The sequence below is a fragment of the Dendrobates tinctorius genome, unplaced genomic scaffold, assembly GCF_039654945.1.
Source record: "Dendrobates tinctorius isolate UK_male_01 unplaced genomic scaffold, ASM3965494v1 ptg000032l, whole genome shotgun sequence".
NCBI lineage: Eukaryota > Metazoa > Chordata > Amphibia > Anura > Dendrobatidae > Dendrobates > Dendrobates tinctorius.
In genome coordinates, this window is record NW_027361700.1 from 19,680,457 (window position 1) to 19,708,257 (window position 27,801).

The following is a 27,801-nucleotide window of genomic DNA, read 5'->3' on the forward strand; positions in this document are numbered from 1 at the left end:
CCTTTCCTAGCTTTTCACCAGGACAAAGTGGTTGTCCGTACTGTACCATCCTTCCTTTCCGAAGGTTGTGTCCACCTTTCACCTAAATGAGTAAATCTCACTGCCATCCCTTTGTCCGGTTCATAAAGTGGAAAAGGCTCTGCATACGCTTGACCTCGTCAGAGCATTGCGGATTTACGTGTCCAGGACCGCACCCTTCCGGAAGTCTGATTCCCTCTTCATTCTTCGGGAAGGCAGTCGAAAGGGCCTGCTGGCTTCCAAGGCTACCCTTGCCAGGTGGATCAAGTCCACCATACATGAGGCCTACCGACTTAACAGTTCCCCTCTTCCGGCCGGTATCACGGCACACTCTACGCGGGCAGTAGGGGCCTCCTGGGCCATTCGGCACCAGGCTTCGGCACAACAAGTGTGTAAGGCGGCCACTTGGACTAGCCTACACACGTTTACGAAACACTACAGTGTTCATACCCAGCCTCAGCGGATGCGAGCCTGGGTAGACGGGTTCTGCAGGCGGCAGTGCCCCAAGTTTAAGGACCTGCTAGCACAATATTCATCCATTGTTTCCCACCCAGGGACTGCCTGTGTCCTCCAATGAGGCGACAGAGTAAAGGAGATTTTTGTGTACTCACTGTAAAATCTTTCTCTTAGCCTCTAATTGGGGGACACAGCTCCCACCCTGTTGCCCTTACGGGCCGTTGTTACGGTTGAGTTCTCATATTCTTCTTTGAGCTCGTGCATAGTAGCCTTCTTACAGGCATGGTTGTTATTTTCTGTTACGTTCCTCCTAATGCTTTTGCACAAAACTGGAGAAGGCTGGGGGGCGTGGCCTGGATCGCTTGTAGGGAAGACGCGCTTTGCTGCAGCTCCCGCTGCAAGCCACGAAATATACCCTCTTCTGACCCCAACGAAAGTGCCTATATGCCCCCCAGGGAGAGCTGGGCTTAGAGAAGGTGGTGAAGGACAGCGAGGAAAGAACCGCGGCTCTCTGTGAGGAGAACGGTCACGGGGAGCGGGCCTTGGCGCCAGAGGCGGTCAGGCGCCATCTTTACTGCTTCTTCCTGAGGTGGTCCGGACAGCAGTCTGCAGAGAGCCGTTGGAGGTGGTGGAGGGCCCGTGGTCTCTGCCGGAAGAGAGACCGCTGACTAACAAGGAAGGGAAGGAACGGATCAGCTTACCGGAGGAGAGGGAGGTGAGCCGGTCGCACGTGCCTGGTTGGTGAACAGAGGGTGACCGCGGTGCTGACTGCTCCTGGTGCATTGCCCGGGGAATCTGAGGCGGTCGCTCCTGCTGCATACAGGGAACTGGAGCGACCTGGGGTCTGGGGGTACCGCTCCCCCCTTTCAGAGGCGCCAAGACCGGCCTAATTTTATGCCACGGCAGTGTGAGACTTTCTATATAGTGCACCACATTAGAGCGCTGATACCGCCCTATTCACTCATGTCAGCGCATCACCTTTCAAGACGCATGGGGTTATCTTCATCTATGAACATGCATTAGTAGACTTTCCCTGAATGCACGAGGGGTGATTCAAATGCACGCTTTAATTAAGCATTATGGTTAAATCTAATAAAGAGCGTGCAAAACCGCTGGCTACTAGTGTACATCAGGGCAGGCAAAGTGAAGTGGAGAAATTTCTGAAAAATAAACCTGGGTCGGCTAGGTCCACACCTAAAAAGCTGCATGCAGATGCTGAGGTGGAGGAACAGGTCGAGGACTCGGACTGAAGTAATGATGTCTCAGGCAGTGATATTACCCACTCAGACTCTGGGAAGTTATCTAGATCAGTCTTCAAAAAACTTCTGGCCCAAGCTTTAAAGCCTTTGGTTACGGAGATATCTGGTATGAGAGCAGATTTGTCACATATTGGTAATAGAGTGGAGTCCCTTGAATCATCCCAGTCCTCTCTCATTAGCCACTCCAACGCCATGAGAGATCATTTGGACTACCACAGAACACAGCTTAATAACTCTCTTCTGGCCTTAGAAGATCAAGAAAATAGGAGTCGCCAAAAAAATATAAGGATTAAAGGCTTGCCTGAAAGTGTCTCTACAGAAATATTAGAAAAATCCACGAAAGAGATCTTTGCCCTCCTAATCCCGCAAGAAAAATGCGACCAAATTGTAATCGAGAGGGTCCATAGCCTAAGCCTTCTGAACCCCCGAGGGATGTGATCTGCGGCTTGTTGAGCTATGTGGACACCAATATTATTTTGTCTGCCTCAAGAGACATTAAAAATCTCACCTATGAAGGATCTGCTATCCAACTTTATCAGGACATTGCACCGTCGACTCTTGCAAAAAGGATTCTAAGACCCTTATTGCAAGTGCTACGCTCGCGTAAAATCCTTTATAAATGGCTATTTCCGTTTGGAATATCGGTAAATGGAGACGGCAAACAAATAACAGTGAGAAGTCCCGAAGATTTAACCAAAATATGGGACACATTCGACATTGCTCCTATTGATATTCCTTCATGGTTACCTTTAGACATGGATCTTCGCACGCCTCCTCCTATCAATGTTTATACAGGAGGTCAGGGGGACTGGGCCTCAGTGAAGAGATGCATGCCCCCTAAACGAGGGAAATCTGGGGGCGAGAAAAGAGATGCCCCCCTGAGATCTATTGTGCTCTGTCTAGCCGTATTTTCTCACATATAGACCCGGAAATTTTTTGTATAACTCTGTAATGTTTTAGATCACTTTAGTTTGCCTTGATTGGCATCTGCTAATGTGTTGCTGCTTTCATTTAACTGCCTTATAAGCTAACATGTACCACTCGTGTATTGGTGATGTAATTCCCTGCTCTGCTATGGGGGGTATGTTTGACCCCCTACCCCTGCCACAGGCAGGTAGTTGGTTATTGTTATCTATCTGTTACTTTATTTTGTATTTTGTATTTTTTGTGGCTCGTCGGCATGGGGCACTTAATCATTTTATTTTTTTTGCTCCATCTATTTTACTATGGGTGATAAGGTCAATTTCGCCACTATGGTAGTGGCTTCATACAATGTAAAAGGCTTACGTTCCCCGTGTAAAAGGAGTCAGGTATTGAACCTTCTATATGCAAAAAAGGCTAGTGTAGTCTTCCTACAGGAGACACATTTTAAAGTGGGGAGAGTCCCGGATATGTCTAGATCCCGTTACCCGACCTGATATCATAGTACGGGTGGGTCGGCGTCTAGAGGAGTGAGTATTGCTATTAAAAAGAGTGTTCCGTTTGTCTTGCATGATTGCCTCTCAGATTCCGAAGGAAGATATATTTTACTAAAGGGCCTTATAGCCAATACTAAAGTTACTCTGTGTAACCTATACGCCCCAAAGAGGAATCAGATTGGATGGCTGTGCAAAACAATGAATACCTTAAAACTATTTACTGAGGGTTTGTTGTTGATGGGGGGAGACTTTAACGTATCACTCAACCCATCCCTAGATACTTCAACGGGTAAGTCGACCCTTTCTCAAAGGGCACTGAGAAAATTACACCTTTCTCTACAAGAATTGCACTTGATAGACCCCTGGAGGACACTCTTTCCTTCGGGCAGAGACTACACTTTTTATTCCCACCCGTGTGGTAGCTATCACAGAATTGATTATCTATTGACACAAACAACCAATCTCCCATTAGTTAAAAATTCGACTATAGACATTATCTCTCTCTCGGACCATGCTCCTATTTTTCTCGACATAGGCATAGTAACCCTTCCGCGGCCAGCCAAGTCATGGTCACTTAACGAGACATTATTAGATTCTGATTCCCACATTACGAAACTGACTGGCACTCTTGAATTCTTTTTCCAGACAAATTTACACTCTGGCCCGCCCCTACCTGTGGTGTGGAAATCACATAAAGCGGTAATGAGGGGAGAATTTATAGCTTTGAGTTCCCATCTCAAAAAAGAAATTACAAAACAGGTTGTGTCTATTTTGCACCAAATTAATTCCTTGGAAAGATTGCACAAGAGATCTCAAGTAAATAAGATACAAACTGAACTGACGGCCCTAAGGAATTCACCAAAAAATCTTCCAAATATTCAATCGGCCAAAACCTATATGAGAAGTAAACAGAGGTTCTATCTCCACGGCAATAAAAGTAGTAAGCTTATGTCTTCTCTGCTTTAAAAAGCAGCAGGACAAGACGTTTATTAGACAACTCAAAGCTCTGGACTTCTCTTCAATTTTCGAGACCGCAGACATTGCCGAGGAGTTTAGATCCTTTTATGACAGTTTATACAATTTAAGCATACCAGATAGCATGCAAGACCCAATAACAGCTATAGAAAAAATCAAAGAGTTCCTGATTCCACTAAATCTCCCTAAAATAACCCCGGAAGGCCAATCCTTACTAACTGCTCCGGTTACCCCTAAAGAAATTTTAGACACCCTCTCCACCATTCCAAATGGAAAGGCCCCAGGCCCGGATGGTCTCCCCATTATATACTATAAAAAGTTCATAAAATCATTCTTACCCCATCTGGTGACCTTGTTCAATTCCTATTTAGAGGGCCACCTTTCCCCCTAAGCAATCCCTGGAGGCATACATCACGGTTCTCCCGAAGGAGGGTAAGGATCCCAACTTGTGCACCAGCTACAGACCAATCTCATTGCTTAATGCTGACATCAAAATGTGGGCTAAAATACTAGCGGGCAGAGTAAGCAACGTTTTACCCAAATTAATTCATGTGGATCAAGTGGGCTTTGTGAGGGGTTGGGAAGGGAAAAAGAACTCCACTAGGGCCATACAGTCTATAATATGTGCCAAGACCTGGCAGGTCCCCTTAGTACTCCTGTCAACGGATGCCGAAAAGGCTTTTGACAGTGTGTGCTGGAGATTTATGGAACAGGTATTGATTAAATTTGGCTTCCCTCCTCAATATATAACAGCAGTTCTCTCTCTCTCTCTCTCTCTCTCTACTCTCAACCGACGGCCAAGGTCAGGATTAATGGCACCCTGTCAAACAGTTTTGAGATTCACAACGGGACTAGGCAGGGATGCCCTCTGTCTCCATCCTTGTTCATTTTAGTCATAGAAACTTTGATACAAAGCATCAGACAAGAACAACGCATAGAGGGGTTGTCGGTGGGTCCGGGGATACTCAAAACGCTAGCTTTCGCAGACTATCTGCTTTTCCTCATATCCAACCCGTCTCAGGCATTCCCGATCATCCTCCAAATTTTTCAACAGTTTGGCTTCCTTTCCAATTTTAAAATTAATTTAACCAAATCCGAAGCGTTGAATATTACTCTCCCTCATTCTCAACTCTCCACTATTCGTACACAGACTCCCTTCTCTTGGGCTAATAGCTCTATTAAATATTTAGGAATATTCATAACTAGAGACCCCACTAACTTATTTCAAAGTAATTTCATTCCCTTAATTAAAAAAGTTACAAACCTGATGCATAAATATAACCTACCCACTTAATCCTGGATGGGTCGCATCAATGTGTTTAAGGCGTATATCATGCCTATCATATTGTATGCCATGAATATGGTTCCGATTCAGATACCCCTGACCTTTTTCGGGTCATTAAAGTCACTAATGGGAAAATTTATCTGGAAATCTAAACCGGCTAGGTTGCCTTATAGGCTTCTTACTTATCCAGTCTGCTCTGGTGGATTGGGAGTCCCAGACCCCTTTTTATATTATAAAGCAATCCATCTTAGCAGATGGTTAAAGGTGGTGTCTTGTTCTGAAGGTGGGGAGGGAACTTGTGTTGACCTGGCTCTATTGGGCCCGAGGGGTTTGCCTTATCTCTGGACTAAAGCTAAACTACCGGTCGCTTTTAGGCTTGACGAGATAACTTCTACTACATTACGTATCAAAAGATTGATGTTGGGGGAACTACCGGAGGACACTTTTCCCTCGACGTTAACGCCGATTGGCTCAATACCCTATCTAATAGATCTTGATTTTCAAGATCCATACAATCTATGGTCTACCCTCCCTAGAGAAACACTGAATAGCTTTTATGGTAATAAAATATTACAGAGAGGAGTTTGGCCACCAAGTGCAACGATTCAACCAACTAATTTTCTTCAGAGCCAGCACATTCGACGTACGCTTCTACAGTTTAGGAAGAAATTCCCGACCAAATCCAATTGGTCCTGGCTAGATGATATGGTCAAACTTCCGCCTCCACGGCTAAAAATTTTATCTCGTATTTACTCACACCTTATCTCTCCGAAAGCACATTTTAAACCCTCATTTATTTACTCCTGGGAAATGGACCTCAACACTACATTCACAGAGAAACAAATATCTAGAATGCTATCTGGTGCACGGGGATTCTCTAGGTGTGTACTTTTGCAGGAAAATTCTTATAAAATATTGACCAGGTGGCATTGGACTCCCACGAAGCTCTTTCAGATGGGTCTTGCTGATAATGATGCTTGTTGGAGATGCCTCAACTCTGGAGGACATCACACACATATATTCTGGGACTGTCCCAAACTGAGACATTTTTGGGATGGTGTTGAGCTAGTTCTCAAAAAATTACAACTAATAAAGACTAATCTTAGGGCTACGGAAGTTCTTCTTTCGTGCCCGTCAAAAGATTTCTTACCAAAAAAGCATGGTCTACTACCACTGATGCTAAGTGCTGCAAAACAGCTGATAGCTGTACACTGGAAAGATGTTGCCCCCCCCACATTGGAGGAGTGGCACGTTAAGATAAATCAGGTTTCTCGTCTGGAGGAGCTGTCTAGCTGGGAGATTTTTAACCATAAATCTTATGTGTCGACCTGGGCCCCGTGGACTAGATATCTAGAGGATAATCCTCTTGGTGAGAAATCTAATATCACGTAAAGTCTTACTTGACCTGATGACCTTTATACTGGGGTAGCTGATCCCACGGTTGCTTACAGAACAGTCCACCTACTCTATTTTTTTTTTTTTTTTTTTTTTTTTTAAATACACCCATCAAATGCTAGTGTTCATGCCGACGGCTACTTTTTGTTGTTGATATTGTTCATTATTATGTATCCCTCTTTACCCTTCCCTTCCTTCTTTTTTTTATTTTATTTTTTCCCACCCACATTTCCCTCCCCTCTTTTCTTTCCTTTCACCGTGGACCGACTCCTAAGCAATACTTCGCTAACTGTACTTGTAAAATGGTGTTGTGTCTTATGGTGTGGTTTAAATTTGAAAATAAAGAATTAAAAAAAAAAAAAACTGGAGAAGGCTGACGCCGTCCAGGGGTGTATACTGCAGAGGAGGAGCCATAGTTAATCTTTTTCAGATTATGCATAGTGTTGCCTCCTAGTGGACAGCAGCATAACACCCATGGTTCTGTGTCCCCCAATTAGAGGCTAAGAGAAAGAGATTTTACTGTGAGTACACAAAAATCTCCTTTTTTTTTCTATTCAGTAAGCTTGCAGAGGTTAAAATGAACAAACTGATCTTTATTCACTCACTCTTGTGCCTCTGCCATACCTGGTCTGCCATACCTGGTCTTTATTGACAGGCTGTATCAGCGGCATCATCACTACTGCATGTGACCTCTGCAGCCAATTGCTAAGCTCAGTGGTTTCAGACTGATTACTTGGGAATCACTGCTGAGCTTAGTGATTGGCTGCCTTGGTCATATTATGACGCCACGGATGTAGCTTGGCAACAAAGAACAAGACCATCATCAGAGAGGCCAGGCATGGTAAAGCTCAGTTTGTTACTATTAACCTCTGCAAACCCATGGAATATAAAGCATTTCTTAGAAACCCCCCTATGTCTAGATGGCTGTTTAAAGGGAATCTGTCACCCCTTTTTTGAGATATCCTATAATGATATCATTCAATTGTGTGTCACATAAGGATTCTCTTAGAACTTTTGCTTCCCCCTGACCCCGCACCTTTCATGCATAAATACCTTTTTTATATCAGTTCAGATGTATGGAAACTGCCGCTGTCCGGTCCGATGGGCGGGGCTTATTCAACTGCTCCCCCCCCCCTCCCTGTCTTGCTCTACACATGAAGAAATGCGTAGAGCAAGACAGGGAGGGGGGGAGCAGGTGAATAAGCCCCGCCCAGCGGACCAGACCGTGGCAGTTTACATACATCTGAACCAATATAAAAAAGGTATTTATGCATGAAAGGTGCGGGGTCAGGGGGAAGCAAAAGTACTAAGAGAATCCTTATGTGACACACAATTGAATATCATTATATGATATCTCAAAAAAGGGGTGACAGATTCCCTTTAAACTTTTTAAGTCCAATTTGAGAATGGTCCTTTTCCATTTGGCAGCTAGTTGTAGGGTACTTTGAGTGAGTGTTTTTTCCTGCTTTTTGATCATAGGCTCAGTTCTGCTTAACTAAACCATACTTTTTTGTAGTCCTATGGAAGTTATCCCTTCCAAACCCGTCAAGAGGAATAAGGACCAAAGGCCTCGCCATCTTCTCACTGATCTCCCATTGCCTCCTGAACTGCTAGGAGGGGATCCATCTCCTTCAGATTCACCTGAGCCTAAAGCAGCAACACCTCCTCAGCAACCTTTAAGGAAGAGACCAAAGTAAGTCTCTAATACCCACTATAAAAATTAGTGTCTGACATATGCCGACACTGTGATCAAAATAACACTGCCATTATATAATCATTTGGTAAATATGTCCTGCACTATGTAATTATGTGCAGTTAACACTGTAGTTGTCCTAAATTGTATCTGTGTCTTGGCAAAATTGCTTCCAATGCTTTGTGGTTGTGACATTGAGCAGTATACTTAAGTCCAGGATTTATCGAATGGTTGTGTGACCGGATATACCTGATGTGCTGCCTGACTATTGAGGAAATGCCACAAATTAGGATCTTCTCATAACACTTTTGACAATGCAGATCATTTCGGTTTCTTCTTACGTGATCCAGCCTAAGGGTATGTGCACACGGTGCAGATTCTGCTGCGGATCCGCAGCAGATTTAGGTGCGTTGTACAGTACCATTGTTTTCAATGGTAAACTGAAAAACACTGTGCACATGCTGCGGATTTTTCCGCGGGTTACAATCCGCAGCATGTCAATTTTTTGTGCGGATTCCGCTGCGGTTTCACACCTTATCCATTACGAGGTGTGAAACCGCAGGGCAAAACCGCAAGCTAATCCGCAGATAAACCGCAGGACTTTTGTCCTGCGGATTTACTTGCGGATTTTTCAACAAAATCCACACAACCTAAAAACTACGTGTGCACATACCCTAAATATTCATGTTCACGTTCTCACTTGTTTTCTCTACTTGTGTGTTAGAATTTGCTGTCCCCGCTATGGCGAAAGAAAGCAAAAAGAAATTGATTGGGGTAAGCGATGTGTGGACAAGTTTGACATTATTGGCATCATTGGAGAAGGGACCTATGGACAAGTGTATAAAGCCAAGGACAAAGACACTGGTAAGTAATGTGTAGTTATATCAGAAATTATATAGAGCCAGAATGGGAAAAAAGAGCTGACTATTACCTAAGTAGGGTGGTTATCTTAGGGAGTCTCTTATATTAACACCTTCATGACCGGAGGTATTTTTGGTTTTGCTTTTTCATTTTTTGCTTCCCTTCTCAAAGCTATAACTTTTATTTTTCCGTCAATATAGCCATGTGAGGGCTTGCTTTTTGCGGGACGAGTTGTCATTTTTAACGACACCATTGGTATTACCATGTCACATAATAGAAAACAGGAAAAAAAATTCCAAGCGCGGTAAAATTGCAAAAAAGTGCAATCTTACACCTGTTTTTTGTTTGGCTTTTTTTACTAGGTTCACTAAATGCTTAAACTGACCTGCCATTATGATTCTCCAAGTCATTACAAGTTCATAAACACCAAATATGTCTAGGTTCTTTTTTATTTAAGTGCTGAAGAATAATTCCAAAGTTTGTAAAAAAAAAAAAAAAAATTCTTCCATTTTCCGATACCTATAGCGTCTCCATTGTTTGTCATCTCGGGTTGGGTGAGGGCTTACTTTTTGCGTGCCGAGCTGGCGTTTTTAATGATACCATTGTGGTGCAGATACGATGTTTTGATCACCTATTATTGCATTTTAATGCGATGTCACGCCTACCAAAAATGTAATTCTGGCGGTTTAACTTTTTTTCTCGCTACACCGTTTAGCGATCAGGTTAATCCTATTTTTTTTATTCATAGATCGGGCGATTCTGATCGCGCGATACCAAATATGTCCAGTATAATAAATTTAAAGAAATATTTATTGATATACATTAAAATATAATTTAAAATAGCAACAATGCCCAGTAGGAGGTAAACTACCATACTATTCAGTCACCAAAAATTGGTTTAAAATGTCCTTAGGAATAATAAACTATTTGAGCTGCAGGGCTGCACCACTAAATGTATTAATAATATGCCAATAGGGAAAAATACCTAAGTCACATGATATCAATATCAAATGCACATGAATCCCATATATATAGATGTACAATAATAATCCCTATCTATATACCAGCACTAATACTCCAACTATATGAACCAATAAATATGGATGAAAATCCTAAAACAGGTATACAGATGGCAGATGAATATATGGGGAACCCAAACACAAGATTACTTCGATAAGCAAGACAGCGGTGACCACGAATGGCTTGACCTCCACCACCCCAGTGGCACTTTAACCCCCTAAATGCTGCGATCGAACTTGATCACAGTATTTTGGGATCCGGCAGAAAGATGACAGCCCCTCTGCCCTTGGATCGGAGACCCCGCATCATCACTGGAGTCCCAATCTTTGCCATGGTGACCCGATGTCTTCATGACAACATCCGGGTCACCAGAGCTAGGAAAGTTGTTTGCTGATCGAGCTCTGAGCACGATCAATTTACCTTTTCAGTGCAGCGCTGACAGTTTGCATAGTCTGCTAAAAATGATAGTCCCATAGTGGGGAAAAAAAAACAAAAACAAAAAAAAAAAGTTTTTATCCCCTTAACGACTGCCGATACACCTTTTAACGGCGGTGGTTAAGGGTACTTAAACCACAACGCCGTTAATTAACAGCGCTGTGGAAAAAGTGTATAGCGCCCCCCGGAGTCAGATTTTCTCCGGGGTCTCGGCTGCCGGGAGTAGCCGAGACCTCAGAGAACATGATTCGGGTCGGTTTTTACTGACCCCGCATTTGCGATCGCCGTTAAATGTATAACAGCGACCACAAAAAAGCCGCAATTTTGCATTTAATTTCTCTCTCCTCTGATGTGATTGCACATCACAGGAGAGCGAAATAGAGTCCTCCGGTGGGCGCCGCCATCTTGGTCTGGGAAGAAAATGGCGGGCGCATGCAGAGTATGCCCACCGAATCGGCCGGCAGATTCCATTCATGTACATTTTGATCACTGTGATAAACGGGTCACGGTCAGCGTTGCGCTCAAGCATGCGTTCCAGGAGGCCGGCGCAACACAACGATAGTATTGTATAAATAGGGTCATTTGCGACATACAGGCTACCCTACTGTAATCAGGGACCGCTTCCATTAGCTAGTATGGAGGATCCCACTAAAGCAGAGGTTGGCTCAGAACAAAGCCAGGGACACGTGAGTAGGCTTCCAAAGCATTGCCACCATTAACCCCTTCCTTACACTTAGGTTTCTCCCCCTAGAATACACAGAGTACAGGCTATGTGTTTCTATCTTGACAGCTGCTAAGAAGGATACCAAAAAATCGGGGAAAAATAAGAAATGCCCCATCTGTAATACTAAGCTACCCGAGACCTGGCAGAAGCACCTCTGCGATGCTTGTACTATGAAGATTGTCGGAGAGGAACAAACCTCCTTAATGGCCAATATGAGATCGATCATAAGGCAGGAGGTCCAAGCATCTATTTTGGGCCTAGGGTATTCCCAGACCACGCAATCGGATCCTCCGGGATCTCGTAAGAGACTGAGGGAATCTGCCATATCCTCTGAAGACGAGTTATCAGAGGGATCTGACCAGGAGGCAGGGGAAGTCCTTATCGATCCACCAGAAGGGGTGAAGCGGTACCTCTTTTCATCCGAGGACACAGATGAACTCTGTGCAGTGCGTGATACCATGCAGGTGGAGGAAAGCCCGCTCGGTACAGGACGAGATGTTCGGTGATCTATGTTCCCAGATGAGTAGGGTGTTCCTGATGAATGCCCACATCCGCTCCATGATCCTGGAGGAATGGGAGGATGCCGAAAAAAGACTGGTGATCCCAAGAGACTTCAGACTCCGTTTACCTTTTGATTCGGATGATGTCAAGGCCTGGGAGGAGCTTCCCAAAATAGATGTTCCAGTGGCCAAGATGGCGAAAAGAACTTCTATCCTGTTTGAGGACTCCTCCAGCCTGAAGGTGCCTATGGATCGGAAAGCATATGGGCTTCTGAAAAGAACCTGGGAGACCTCAGCAGCTATAATACAAGCCAACATTGCCGCAACATCGGTGGCTCGCTCTATGCACTTCTGGGTGGATGACTTGGAAGAGCATTTAAGAGCCAAGACTCCCAGAGACCCTATTCTTAAATCCTTGCCCCTCCTGAAGCTAGCGACCGGCTTCATGGCTGAAGCATTTGCTGAGTCAGTACGATTCACAGCCAGGAACGGGTCATTGTCCAACGCAACTAGAAGGGCTATTTGGCTAAAGACCTTGTCAGGGGACACTCAATCTAAAAATAAACTTTGCTCCATCCCCTTCTCAAGGGGCAGTGTGTTTGGGCCTGTTCTACATGACATTCTGGAAAAGGCCTCAGATGAAATGGGGTTCCCGGAGGAGAGGCCAAAAAAATAGCAGCCCTTTCGTAGGCCCCGGTCTAGTCAGAAGTCAGACTACAAGGGGAAGACGGGTACATGGAGTTACCCCAAAGGAGGGAAGGGTAGAGACTCCATCTTTTCAGGCTCAGGTTCACGTAGAAAATTATGCCATCAGAATAGGGGGTCGGCTAAGAGGGTTCCTGGGAAAAAATATCTCAAAATCCGTGGGTTTTACACACCGTCTCCCAAGGTTACAAGATAGAGTTCGCCTGTCTACCCCCAGAGAGTTCATGATAACCAACCCTTGCTCAATCTCCCTAATGTGGTCGGACATTCAGGACCTATAAGAATTGGGGCTATAGTCCCGATTCCCATTCAGGAGAAAGGCAGAGGTCATTACTCAAGCCTTTTCTCGATAAAGAAACCTTCAGTAGAAACCAGGACAATGATAACTCTCAACCCCTAAACAAATGGGTAAAATACAAAAGATTCAAGATGGAGTCCATAAGGTCCACAATACCCCTCATAGACAAGGATATGGTGATGTGCACTTTAGATTTGAAAAGTGCATACTATCATGTCCTGATTCACGAATCCTGCCAGAGATATCTGAGGTTTGCCCTGAGAGTTCAGAGGAGGGTCCGTCACTACCTGTTTCGGTGTCGTCCCTTCAGCCTAGCTTCAGCCCCCAGGGTGTTTACCAAACTAATGGTAGAGGTGGTCGCCTATCTGAGAAATTGCGACATCACAATTGTACCTTATTTAGACGACTTCCTAGTAGTGGCCGATTGCCATATGTCGATCTCCACACTGCAGAATCTAGGATGGATTATAAACTGGGAAAAGTCGAACCTGGTCCCAGAGCAAAGGATAAAATTTCTGGGGGTCTTGCTTAGACTCCCATCTGAGAGCATCTTTTTCAACAGAAGAAAAACGGACGTTGATGGTAGAACAGATGAATCCTTTCTATCAGGGAAGCGAAGAAGATTCTGGGACTGATGACATCTTGTATCCCCTGCGTGAGGTGGAGTCAGTTCCACTCTCGAGAACTATAGAAGGTGGTCCTATCAACCTGGGACAGAAGTCGTCTCTCGCTGGACAAGGGAATGTCCCTATCCGCTCAGGTGAGGAAATCCCTGCGTTGGTGGACCATTCCGGGAAACCTCCAGACGGGCGTTCGGTGGATTCTCTCCGCTTGTGTCATCATCACCACCGACGCAACTTAGCTAGGCTGGGCCGGCCACGTGGAAGGGAGATGCTTCCAAGGAGAATGGAGCCCAGAGATAAAGGCCAAGTCCTCGAATTTCAGAGTTAAACGCAGTGTGGATAGTGCTTCTCCAAGTTCGGCCGCTGGTCAAAGGCAAGCATTTAAAAGTTTTATCCGACAACACGACGGCAGTCGCATTTCTGTGTCACCAAGGAGGGCCAAAGCATCCGTCACTACAGCATCTGGCAAAGCTGATCTTCTCATGGACAGAAAAATCTGTCCTATCCATCTCGGCAGTACATCTAGAAGGAGCCAAGAACCAGGTGGCAGATTTTCTGACCAGGAAGAAAGTAGTCTCCACAGAGTGGGAATTGAACAACGATGTGTTCAACATGTTGTGCCATCGCTGGGGGAGGCCAGACGTGGATATGTTCGCCGCCAGAGACAATGCAGAAGTCAGAACCTTTTTCTCCCTAGATCCTCTGGATGGTTCAGCAGGACTTGATGCTCTATCCCAGCCATGGGAAGAGGGCCTCTTGTATGCATTCCCACCGCTTCCTCTGATTCCAAGAATTCTCAGGAAAATACACGACGAAAGGGCGACTGTTATCTTAGTGGTGCCCTTCTGGCCGAAGAGGAGCTGGTTTCCTCTGCTGAGGAAGATGTCGACGGAAGGCCCCATCCTACTGCCAAGGAGGGAAGATCTCCACCAAGGCCTGGTCATCCATCAAAACCCAAATGCTCTCCAACTCTCAGCCTGGATCCTGAACGGCAGGTCCTAAAGTCCAGAGGTCTGTCCGAGGAGGTGATCTCCACACTTCAAGCATGTAGGAAACCAGTGACCTCCGCCATTTACATCAAAATATGGAAACGATTCTGCAGTTATTTGTGGAGAGGCGCCAGTAGATACTACCCATCCAAACATTTCTAAAATTATTGACTTCCTGCAGTCAGGATTCAAGAAAGGCCTTAGACCCAGTACACTGAGGATGCAGATCTCGGCCCTTAGTGTATTCTTTCACTCTGCTCTGTCCTTGCACCCCTGCATAGCTAGGTTTTCCAGAGCTGTACAGAGGCTGAAGCCTTTCATATGGCGGTTGGTTCCACCATGGGATCTTAATCTAGTCCTTAATGCCCTGTGTGAACGCCCATATGATCTTTCAGAGCATGTGGAAATTAGCAAGCTTTCGTTCAAAACTGCCTTCTTGGTTGCTATTACGTCAGCAAAAAGACTAGGGGAACTGCAAGCCCTATCCATTCAGAATCCGTACTTACAAGTGTTTGTAGATCGTTTAGTTTTGAGACTCGACCCAGCTTTTCTCCCTAAGGTTATCTCAAACTCAAACATAAATCAAGAAGTTGTTCTTCCCTCATTCTGCCAACACCGTAGAAACCCGAAAGAAAGAGCCTATCGTAACCTAGATGTTAGGGAGACTGCTCTCAAATACCTAGAAGCAACGGAGGGTTGGAGGCAGGACAAAAATTAGTTTATTCAGTACGGGGGTCCAAATAAAGGTAGAAAGGCAGCAAAATCCATGATCGCTATGTGGATCATATCCATGATAAGTCTAGCCTATAAAGCACAGGGAAGTTCTCCCCCGATGTTCTCAGAGCCCATTCCACTAGAGCTATGGCCTCTTCATGGGCAGAAAGAGGGGGGGGGGCATCAGCAGACCAAATCTGCAGGGCCGCAACTTGGTCTAGTCTTTGTACCTTTTCTAAACATTATAAACTGGACGTAGTCTCAGGGCAGTTAGCCTTCGGTAGGAAGGTCCTTCATGCAGTAGTCCCACCCTAGACTATCATTCTTTGGTACTTCTCCATGGTGCTGTCAGGTGGTGAACTGGAAAACAGTAATTAGACCTGCCGGTAATTGTATTTCCAGGAATCCATCCTAACAGCACTACTAGTTCCCGCCGTACTGCAAATATTCTATACTCGTGACGTAACGTTTGTATAAAATTGTTAAATAAAATTTCTTTGCATCCATCCAGATGTGGTACTTGGTAAAGACACTGAAGGGTGGAAAGGGGAGGGTCCTTTTAACCTCTCGTTGTTTCCTGTCCCAATGAGGATAAGAAGGACATCCTCCTTGGTGCTGTCAGGATGGATTCCTGGAAATATAATTACCGGTAGGTCTAATTACCGTTATCACATGGTCATAAGTATTCAGACCCTTTGCTCAGTATTGAGTAGAAGCACCCTTTTGAGCTAGTACAGCCATGAGTCTTCTTGGGAATGATGCAACATGTTTTTCACACCTGGATTTGGGGATCCTCTGCCATTCTTCCTTGCAGATCCTCTCCAGTTCCATCAGGTTGGATGGTTCGAGTCAAGAATGGTCACAACAGAGTTGTTATTTTAGCTGTGTGCTTAGGGGCATTGTCTTGTTGGAAGGTGAACCTTCGGCCAAGTCTGAGGTCCAGAGCATGCTGGAAGAGGATTTCATCCAGGATATCTCTGTACTTGGCCGCATTCATATTTCCTTCATTTGCAACCAGTCGTCCTATCCCTGCAGCTGAAAACCACCCATAGCATGATGCTGCCACCACCATGTCCGGAGCACGCTGGAAAAGGATTTCATCCAGGATATCTCTGTACTTGGCCGCATTCATGTTTCCTTCAATTGCAACCAGTTGTCCTGTCCCTGCAGCTGAAAACCACCCATAGCATGATGCTGCCACCACCATGTTTCAATGCTGTGATGGTATTGGGCAGGTGATGAGCAGTGCCTGGCTTTCTCCACACATACCGCTTAGAATTATCACCAAAAAAGTTCTATCTTTGTCTCATCAGACCAGAGAATCTTATTTCTCGTTGTCTGGGAGTGGAGGGCTGCAGTGATAGTTGACTACGTGGAACTTTCTCCCATCTCCCTACTGCATCTGTGGAGCTCAACCACAGTGATCTTGGGGTTCTTCTATACCTCTCTCACCAAGGTTCTTCTCCCACGATGGCTCAGTTTAGCTGGACAGCCAGGTCTAGATAGTCCCAAACTTCTTCCATTTAAGGATTATTAAGGCCACCATGCTCTTAGGAACCTTGAATGCAGCAGAAATTCTTTTGTAGCCTTGGCCAGATCTGTGCCTTGCCACAATTCTGTCTCTGAGCTCTTTGGTCAGTTCCTTTGACCTCATGATTCTCATTTTGGTCTGACATGCGCTGTGAGGTCTTATATAGACAGGTGTATGCCTTTACAAATCAAGTCCTATCAGTTTAATTAAACACAGCTGGACTCCAAAGAAGGAAATGGACAGATGTGACTTAAATATGAGTGTCTGAGCTAAGGGTATGTATGGAGCACTATATGGGGCCCATTATGCATGGAGCACTATATGGGGCCCATTATGCATGGAGCACTATATGGGGCCCAATATGCATGGAGCATTATATGGGGCCCATTATGTATGGAGCCATATATGGGGCTCATTATTCTGTATGGAGCATTATATGGGATCCATTATTCTCTATAAAGCACTATAGAAAGCAGCTTTTAATGCGCGCTTCCGGCAATCTCGCCGGAAATCACCGCCCATCCTCCCCACCAGTGACCCCTGTCACGTGATCGCGGGTCACCGGTGGGTTGGCAAGACAACCAGAGATCTCCAGCAAGTCAGCAATAGTCGGCGCTCATAGCAAGTCAGCAATTCTGCTACATATAAATGATGTGATCATCGCCTTTATGTAGCAGAGCCGATCGGGTTATAGCAGCTTCTAGTCTCCCATGGAGACTGTTGAAGCTATAGACTGGACCAAGGTGAGTCATTGGACGTGGTATATCTTGATTTTTCCAAAACGTCTGATACCGTGCAACACGAGGTTGGTGCACAAAATGAGAATGGTGTGTCTGGAAGAAAATGTGTGTAAATAGGTAAGTAACTGGCTTAATTATAGAAAGCAGAGGGTGGTTATAAATGGTATATTCTCTAACTGGGTCGCTGTGACCAGTGGGGTACCGCAGGGGTCGGTGTTGGGACCTGTTCTCTTCAACATATTTATTAACGATCTGGTAGAAGGTTTACACAGTAAAATATCGATATTTGCAGATGATACAAAACTATGTAAAGCAATCAATGCAAAAGAAGATAGTATTCTGCTACAGATGGATCTGGATAACTTGGGTCAAAAGGTGGCAGATGCGATTTAACATTGGTAAATGTAATGTTATACACATGGGAAGAAGGACTCAATATCACCAATACACACTGAACGGGAAACCACTGGGTAAATCTGACATGGAAAAGGACTTGGGGATCCTAGTTAATGATAAACTTACCTGAAGCAGCCAGTGCCAGGCAGCGGCTGCCAAGACAAACAGGATCATGGGGTGCATTAAGAGGTCTGGATACACATGATGAGAGCATTATACTGCCTCTGTACAAATCCCTGGTTAGACTGCACATGGAGTACTGTGTACAGTTTTGGGCACCGTGCTCAGGAAGGATATAGAGCGAGTACAAAGGAGGGCAACAAAATTAATAAAGGGGATGGGTGAACTACAATACCCAGAGAGATTAGCAAAATTATGATTATTTAGTCTAGAAAAAAGACTGAGGGGCGATCGAATAGCAATTTATATGTTTATAAGGGGACAATACAAATATCTCTGAGGATCTGTTTACACCAAGGAATGTTACTGTCACAAGGAGGCATTCTCTGCGTATGGAGGAGAGAAGGTTTTTCCACCAACATACAGTAGAAGAGGATTCTTTACTGTTAGAGCAGTGAGAATCTGGAATTCCTTGTCTGAGGAGGTGGTGATGGCAAACTCAGTCTCGAGGGGTTCAAGAGAGGCCTGGATGTCTTCCTGGAGTGTAAATATATTGTATCTTAGGCTATGTGCACACGTACGGAATTGCCGCAGATTTTTATGCGTTTTTGCCACTTTTTTTCGCCGTGAAAACCCATACAATAAGCAACCCATTGTATTCAATGGCATTCTGCACATGCTGTGCTAATGCTGCGTATTTTTACGTGGCGGAATCGCATCACGGAAAAATACGCAGCATGCTCATTCTTTTTGCGGAATCGCGGGGATTCCGCACACATAGGAATGCATTGTTCCGCTTTCTTTCCGCATGTGGCTATGCCCACCATGCGCAAAGTAAGCGGAAAATGTGCGGATGGTACCCACGGTCTGGAGGAGAGGAGACTCTCCTCCAGGCCCTGGGTACCATATCCCTGTTAGGGGAAAAAAAAAAAAAAAAAAATTGTGATTCTCACCTTTCGGCGTTTCCAGGCCTCAGCGATGCTCCCGCCAACTCCCATTCCCAGTGATGCCTTGCGACAATGACCTGTGATGTCATAGCCGTCTCGCGTGATGCTACGTCATCTGGGGTCATTGTCGCAAGGCATCACTGGGAACGGGATTTGGTGGGAGCATTCCCGAGGCCTGGGAACTCTGTGGGGACGCCCGAAGGTGAGAGTATCACGATTTCTCCTAAGCCTCATTGGGGGACACAGGACCATTGGTGTTATGCTGCTGCCACTAGGAGGACACTAAGTGAAAACACAGAAAAGTAACCTTCTCCTCTGCAGTATACACCCGCCCACCGGCTGAGGTTGAACCAGTTCTTGCTTAGTGTCTGTAGGAGGCACTTGGGTCTGGCTTCAGACCCCAGCGTTATTTACATTTTTTTTTTTTTCTGTAAATTTTTAATTAACGGAGTGAAGGGGGCGACGGATCCTTTCTAGGGCGCGATCGCCCCCGAACCATCAACAAGCATGAATGCGGAGTTTACCTCCCCGTTACCCTCTCCTGCGACGAAGGGGTCATGACTGGGCTCACTTGGGGGCAATGGTTCCTGCACGGTCCTGATTTCCCCACATCAGCAAGAGGCAAGCGGTGGCTCACCTTCGTTTTTCCTCCCCCTGAGCCAGGTATATAGCTGAACAAGGCCCCATGTAATGGCGTTCTGCAGCCCCACTACCTCATGGATCAGAGGATACATGCGGCATCCTCTCCATCCCCCTATCTAAAGGGAGGATCGATTGAGAACTATATCTTTAATGGCAGTGAAGCTCCGGCTCTGCTACATCACCTCCGTGAGTATGCTGATCTCAGAAGGCAGGCACCGCGCCGACATAACCGCGCAAGATGCGGTGGGTCCTGGTCCCTGGGGAGGAGAGGGAGCGATGATCCGGTGCCCAGCGGCGCTTATTCCGGTGTCGGCCGCAGCCCCCCCTCAGTCGACGCGCATTGCCGGCGGCCGTCAGAAATTTAGCTCTAGAAGCCGGGCTAGGCCGCAGTTACGTAGCTCCGCCCACCGTGAGTGTGCCCGCCCACGTTCCTGGCGCTTCTCGCCCTGAACGAGAAGCGCTTGTCTAGTCTCGGGGGCCATGTTTTTTGTACTCAGCCTGTTTCCTGATGGCTGAGGAGTGCATTAATTGGCAGCGCTGACGGTAGCACTGGAAGGAGCAAGAAGGTTGGGCAAGGATCGCCAAGAACGTTGTTCTCCCCTGGGGACACAAGAACAGGCCCTGGGTAAGCTGTACTGCGCCTCAGCAGGTGACATTAACCCCTTCTCTGCAAGTGCTATACGCTTTCTCTGCAATCTGCGGCACATATCCTGCCTATAGCCTCTATGGGTACCCTATGTCTCAAGACCTAAAATACACTGTTTTTAATACAGCCTTGCCCCGGGCTCACAATACTCCATTATGCATGGATTGTGATACAGAATCTGCCCAAAGGCCACCCGCCACTGCCATCGATTCTGCTGAGTCTAGTCCTCTTGAGTGGGCTGCGCCCGTCACGGTTGATGGATTCCATGGCCGAAGCAATACACTCCCTCCGGGGCTTCTCTTTAAGTCAGGACGTCTTTTTTGCCGACTGCAAAGTGCTCTGGCGACGGTCAGAAACCGTCCGTCAGCAGGTTTGCTAGAAAAAGGACTCCTGACCCGTCCCTCGATCATGCTCGCGCTTCAGTGTCTGTAAGCTCCATCTCTCGTCTCCCTTTCCTGACGTTAGCAGTGAGTATGACTCTGAATAAGAGTCTGACACGTCATTAGCACATGATCCTCCAAATTGTCAAGAGATGCTTGATTCTCTTATAGGGTCGGTCAACTAGACACTGAGGGTGGATGAGGAAAATATTTTCGCTCCGGAACACGTAGTGTCCTTTAGAAGACTACACATGTTCACAAAGTATTTGCCAATCATACTGAGTTTAAGGACATTGTCTGGAGACATAAGGATCGGCCAGATTCGCAGGTCAACAGCCTATTGAGTCTAAATAGCCTTTTTGCTCAGATCTAATGTAGGATTGGCTACAGTCCCCTTCGGTGACCCCCTGTATCGCGTCTTGCATCCAAAACGCTCCTATCCTTATCTGACGGTTCCTCAGTCAGAAACCCCACTGACCGTCAAATTGACTACCCTGCTTGCTCAGTCTTAAGGCTTCCAGAGCGGCGCTCTTTCCATCTTTCGCCGTGATATGGGTGGCTAAGGCTATGGTCGCTTGGGCAGAGGTGTTGACCATGCCGGGGACACAACCATTCAGGATTGTAATCTTTCGCCGGAGGCAGCACCCTCGCTAGTCAGATAGCTCAGGCTTTGTAGTTAATGCTTCTTTAGAGGTGATCAATTGCTCTGCACATGCAATCTCCATCAGAAGGGCCCTATGGCTCTGAGATTGGCAAGCAGATTCCGTTTCCAAGAGATCGTTAACCTCTGTCTTACCAGACTGGTCGCTTATTTGGAGAGAAACTGGACCAGCTCATATCTTACGCTACCAAAGGCAACAGTAAATCCCTTCCTCAACAAAGACTGCATAGCCGTTTCGGAATCAACAATTCCATTCGGTCCTCTACACAACCTTCTCTTCTGAATCTGGACGGTCCCGGCGTGGAAACAGAGGTTCCCAGGTCTCATACAGCCCTAACTGCACCTGGAAATCCAGGCCAAGGATGTCTGTGACTTAGGGAGCCAGATCCCATAAATCCTTTACACAATGACTCGTTGCGGCATCCGGCGGGCACCGACAAATTAGGCGGACGTTTACTCTCGTCCATCATGCCTACTCTGTCGTCCTCGACGAGTGGGTCAGACAGTTGGGGTCCTCCAGATACAAACTAGAGCCTTCTTCCTCTTCCCTGACAGCGGTCCATACTGGCCCTAATGCTGTTAAACATGTTTTGTCTAGGTACGGCACTAATGCTGTTAGACACGTTTTGTCTAGGTACAGCGCTTCAGAATGGAATCTCTCTGCCGTCTCCATGGAAAAAGGGGAGTTTTTCTGGCGTCAATCAGTATCAAGGATGTTTATCTTCACATCCCAATCTTTTCTCCCCACCAACAGTTTCCTACGCTGCGCAGTTCGCGGGGGTACATTTCCATTTCGTTGCTTTGCCCTTTGGCCTCGCCACCGCCACCTGAGTCTTCACCAGGGCCATGGCTGCTGTCATAGCCATTCTTCACGCTCGGGGAGTGGTGGTACTTTCGCATCTGGATGACCCATTGATCAAGGGCCCGTCCCTTCCAGCCTGCGAGGGGTCCGTAAGTATCACGGTGGATACACCTTCTCGCCTGGGCTGGGAAAAATAAACTTGAACAGTCTTCTCCAGTACCGGCTCAGCAGATTTCCTTCTTGGAAATGGTCCAGGACACTTCCCGCGGATTGGTCATTCTCCCTCCAGAAAAGGCCTTTGTCTTACAACAGGGTGCCCGGATTCTTTTCCGTTCAATTCCTCCATATGGTTCTTCATGGGGATTCGTGGAAAAATGGTAGCGGAGATGGAAGCAGTTCTGTTCACACAGTTCCATCTCCATCCTTTACAACATGCACTGTTGGCTTGGAACAGGAACCCGTTCTCGGCCGTCGGTTCCGTCTGTCTCTGCGGGTCAGGCAGACCCTAAGGTGGTGGACGCTGAAGTTCTCTTTGAACCAAGGAAAGTCCTTTCTCCCAGTGCGTTGGTTAGTGGACCATCGACGCCAGTTTTCTTGGCCGGGGTGCAGTTTTTTCGCCACCACATGGCACAGGGTCATTGGTCCTTTTGAGTGTCGCATCTCTCCCTCAGCACTTTGCAGATACGGACGACCAGGCTGGCCTACGCAGTTTTCATCATCTCCTCGCAGGTCAACCCATCAGGATCCAATCCGATAACGCCACTTCTGTGGCGTATATCCACCGTCAGGGGCATACCCGCAGCTATACCCGCAGCTAGTCATAGAATCATAGAATCGTAGAGTTGGAAGGGACCTCCTCGGCCATCTGGTCCAACCCCCTGCTCAAAGCAGGATTCGCTAAATCATCCCAGTCAGATGTCTGGCCAGCCTCTGAAGACTTCCATTGAAGGAGAACTCACCACTTCTAGTGGCAGCCTGTTCCACTCATTGATCACTCTGTCAAAAAGTTTTTTCTAATATCTAATCTGTGTCTCCTCCCATTCAGTTTCATCCCATTGCTTCTAGTCTTTCCTTGTGCAAATGAGAATAAAGTTGATCCTTCTGCAATGTGACAGCCCTTTAGATATTTGTAGACAGCTATTATGTCTCCTCTCAGTCTTCTCTTTTGCAAACTAAACATTCCCAAATCCTGCAACCTTTCCTCATAAGACAGGGTTTGCAGACCGGTCACCATTCTGGTCGCTCTTTTCTGAACTTGCTCCAGTTTGTTGTGTTTTTTTAAAATGTGGTGCCCAAAACTGGACACACTATTCCAGATGAGGTCTGACCAAAGAGGAGTAGAGGGCAACAATGACTTCACTAGTCAGCCAGGCACGAAGTGAGTCACATCCTCCATTGGGCCAGGAGCAACCATTCGGCCATCTTGGAGACTTACATCCCGGGCGTAGTGAACTGGGCGGCGGACTTTTGCCTCGGGAGAATGGTCTCTTCATCCGGGAGTCTTTCAGCAGATTTGTTGTCGCTGGGGTACTCCGGTTGGGGATCTCATGGCCTCAAGGCTAAACAACAAGGTTCCCCTGTGCATTGCCCGATCACAAGATGCATGCGTTATCGGAGCAGCCGCTTTGGTTCTGCCGTGTCATCGGTTTCGGCTCCCGTACATATTTCCCGCTCTTCTTTTACTCACAAAGGTCATCGAGAACACTGGAACAAAGGTGGTACCAGTGTTCCTAGTCGCTCCTAACTGGCCGCGCCGGGTATGGTACGCGGAACTAGTTCAACTTGTCACCGATGTTCCCTGCCGTCTACAAGATCGCATGGATCTACTTTTGCAGTATTACCACCAGAAATCCGGGGCCCTGTCTTTGATAGCGGAGCCGTTGAATCTTGTGGTTTTTTTTTTTTTTTTGTTGTTTTTTTTGTTTTTTTTAGCCCAAGCTGGATCCTCTCATTCTGTGATCTCCACCATGATTAGTGCTAGGCAACCCACGTCCATGCACATTTCTCATCGCACCTGGAGAACCTTCTCTCATGGAGCAAGGCCCATAGATGAACTCCTCTGGTGTTCTCCATTCCTTCCATCTTGGAATATCTGCAATCTGAATTAGTCATATCTCGCACTTAGTTCGCTCAAAGGACAATTTTCAGCCCTCTCAGCTCTATTCCAGTACAAGATTTCCACCAGGTTACAGATGAAGACGTTCATTCAGGTAGTTTCCCGCGTGGCACCTCCCTATAACATACTGTTGGAATCATAGGATCTTAACTTGGTCCTCGGAGTACTACAGGAACCCCCTTTCGAACCACTGCAGGACATGCCACTAACCTTTCTTCCTTGGAAGGTGGTTTTCTCCTAGTGGCAATTACTTCAATCAGACAAGTCTCTGAGTTGGTGGCTCTATCCTGCCGACCTCCGTTCCTGTTTTTTTTTTTTTTTTTTTTTTTTCCATCAAGGCAAGGCAATTTTGAGGACGTCGCCATCTTTTCTGCCAAAAGTTGTTTTCTTCTTTTCATCTTCATGAGGACATCGTTTTGCCTTCATTCTGTCCAGCACCAGTCCATCGTATTGAGAGAGCTCTACAAACTATGGATGTGGTTAGGGCTCTTAGACAGTACATCTCGCGGACATCTTCCTTGTGCAAGTCAGATGTCCTGTTCGGGCTTCCAGAGGGGCATAGGATGGCTCTAGCCGATTCAAACGCCACACTAGCTGAGTGGATTCGCTCGGCTATTCAGGACCCTTACGGAATCAGAGGCACACCTGTCCCAGTAGGAAATAAGGCGTATTCTACTCGGTCATTGGACGCCTCTTGGGCCGTTCGACACCGACGTCGGCAGAATAGGCCTGCAAATCTGTGACTGGGTCCAGCTTGCATACTTTTTCAAAACTATATCACATACATTGTCAGGCCTCAGCAGACACAGCTCTTGGCAAGCTCATTCTGCAACCAGCAGTACCACAGCTGTAAGCCAGTGGTACATGGGGTTTTTAGCAGTTGTGTTGCTCCCCACCCAGTGACTGCTTTAGGACATCCCATGGTCCTGTGCCCCCCAATGATGCTTAGGAGAAATAGGGATTTTTGTGTACTCACCGTAAAATCCTTTTCTCCGTGCCAATCATTGGGGGGGACGCAGCACCCACCCTGATAAGCCTATTGGCTTATTGTTTCGTTCTTAGTTTTGACATAATTTATTATTTGTTTAAAGCTCCTACTGGTTTGTTACCGAACTGGTTCAACCTCAGCCGGTGGGCGGGTGTATACTGCAGAGGAGGAGTTAACTTTTCTTTGTTTTCACTTGGTGTCCTCCTAGTGGCAGCAGCATAACACCCATGGTGCTGTGTCCCCCCAATGATTGGTTTGGAGAAAAGGATTTTACAGTGAGTACACAAAAATCCCTATTTTTTTTTAAATTATTTTTAACATTCTATTTTTTTTTACTACTGATGCTGCATAGGCAGCCTCATAGTGAAAAGTTGGTCACACTTGTCAAACACTATGTTTGACGAGTGTGACCAACCTGTCAATCAGTTTTCCAAGCGCATGCGGATTTCCCGCGGCAGGGAGTTTCGGAATTGCCATGGAAATTTCTGCGGCAATTCCGCACATGTGCAACATAGCCTTACAGTTATTAGGTTCTTTAGAAGGAAGTAGATCTTAGGATTTATTCTGACGGAATATGGGCTGAACTGGGTGGACAAATGTCTTTTTTTCGACCTTGCTAACTATGTTACTATTTTACTATGAAGCATGGCAAAAGGAAAAAATGTATTTAAAAAAAATATAAAAGTTCAAATCGCCCCCCTTTCTCCCCATTCAAAATAAAACAATAAAAAAATCAAACATACACATTTGGTATTGCCGCGTTCAGAATCAGCCGATCCATCAGTATAAAAAAAAAAACCCAATCGCTAAACCGAGTAGCAAGAAAAAAGTCATAAAGCCAGAGTTATGTTTTTTTGATCTCTGCAACATTGCATTAAAATACAATAATGGACGATCAAAAGATTGTATCTGCACCAAAACGGTATCATTAAAAACGTCAGCTGGACACGCAAAAAATAAGCCCTCACCCAACCCCAGGTCACGAAAAATGGAGACACTACGGGTCTCAGAAAATGATGCAATTTTTTTTTTTTTTTAGCAAACTTTGAGGGTTTTTTTCACCACTTGGATAAAAAAGAACCTATACATGTTTTGTGTCTATGAGCTTGTAATGACCTGCAGAATCATTATGGCAGGTCAGTTTTAGCATTTTGGTGAACATGGTGAAAAAAAATTCAAAAACAGTTGTGGACTTGCTCTTTTTTTCAATTTCACCGCACTTGTAATTTTTTTCCCGTTTTTGAGTGCATGATATGGTAAAACCAATGGTGACTTTCAAAAGTACAACTCGTCCTGCAGAAAACAAGTCCAAACATGGCCATATTGACGGAAAAATAAAAAAAAGTTATGGCACTGGGAAGAAGGGGAGCAAAAAACAAATGCAAAAACGAAAAAGGGCTCCATCATGAAGAAGTTAATAAAGCAGCACTAGTCCTTTCTCAGATCTTTTAATTATGCATTCCTGGGTGTGATTGACAGCCGACATAATGGTCCTAACATAACTGGGAGTGTATGCAGGCCCACAAGGCATGATTAGAAGATTCCAGGCAAGACTAAACTGTAGGAAGAGAAACCCTCCAGAATAGTCCTGTTCCATTGGCATTTGCTACAATTAAAGATTAAAGTTAATTTTTTTCAACACTGCAGCATTAGTTTTGACACCTAAAACGCCTCATCAGGTTAAAAAAAATCTGTGCCCATGCTGCTACAGTGACAATTAGGTTTTGATGCTCTACCTTTTAAATAATGTGGTAAAAAAATATTCAGAAACCAACTAAAACAAACGGTGGGGTTGATCTCAATGAACCTTAGGTGTGTGTAGTGTACTTTCAGTGTGTTCATATACTCCCCTTAATGTTGTTCTCGCTGGTATTCAGCGACGTCGACTCTCTTCAGACTCCCCAGGTCTCGCTGGGCTCTGTATGACCTGAAAGTGGCTTTCACATTAAAATTCTATGGAATGTCAGAACGAGGCTCATAGGCTCACATCGTAAAAGATACTTCAGAGTTACACAGAGCGCATTGGGACTAAGAGTCTGAAGAGCATTGATGTCACTAGAAAGAGAAGATGGCGTTTCGGAGTGTATGAACAAACTGGCACTACAGCATATACACAGGCTGTTCATGGGAGGGCTTCTTTAAAGGGAATCTGTCACCCATATTTAGTGATATCATGTAAAAATATCACCCAATTGTGCATCCCATAAGGATTCTATTAGGATTTTTTATTTCCCCTGACCCTGCACCCTTGAGGAATAAATACCTTTTTTATCTTGTTGGGGAGGTATGCAAATCGCCGCGGTCCAGTCCGATGGGCGTGGCTTAGTCGCCTTTTCCCCCCTCGGCTTGCTGCATGTAATCCTCATCTGTGAGTATCACAGATAACGTTGGTTTCCACGCCTGCGTATTGTAAAGGCCTCCGGCGCCTGCACAGTATGCTTTGCCCAACTGTGGGCAAAGCATA

At 45.8% G+C, this 27,801-nt stretch overlaps 1 protein-coding gene across 6 annotated transcripts in view; it reads left to right on the plus strand.

Annotated features, from left to right (window-relative positions):
* The window catches only part of CDK12 (cyclin dependent kinase 12), a 322,745-nt gene that overhangs the window by 27,194 nt on the left and 267,750 nt on the right, over positions 1–27,801 (plus strand). For all 6 annotated transcript variants that reach the window (XR_012231595.1, XR_012231597.1, XR_012231596.1 and 3 more), the window contains exons 3-4: positions 8,323–8,499; positions 9,224–9,363. Coding sequence is in view for 2 of the 6 variants with exons in the window: in XM_073572556.1 (XP_073428657.1) it covers positions 8,323–8,499; positions 9,224–9,363 (317 nt within the window). In the remaining 4 variants the exon portion in view is untranslated. The remainder of the gene's footprint in view (positions 1–8,322; positions 8,500–9,223; positions 9,364–27,801) is intronic.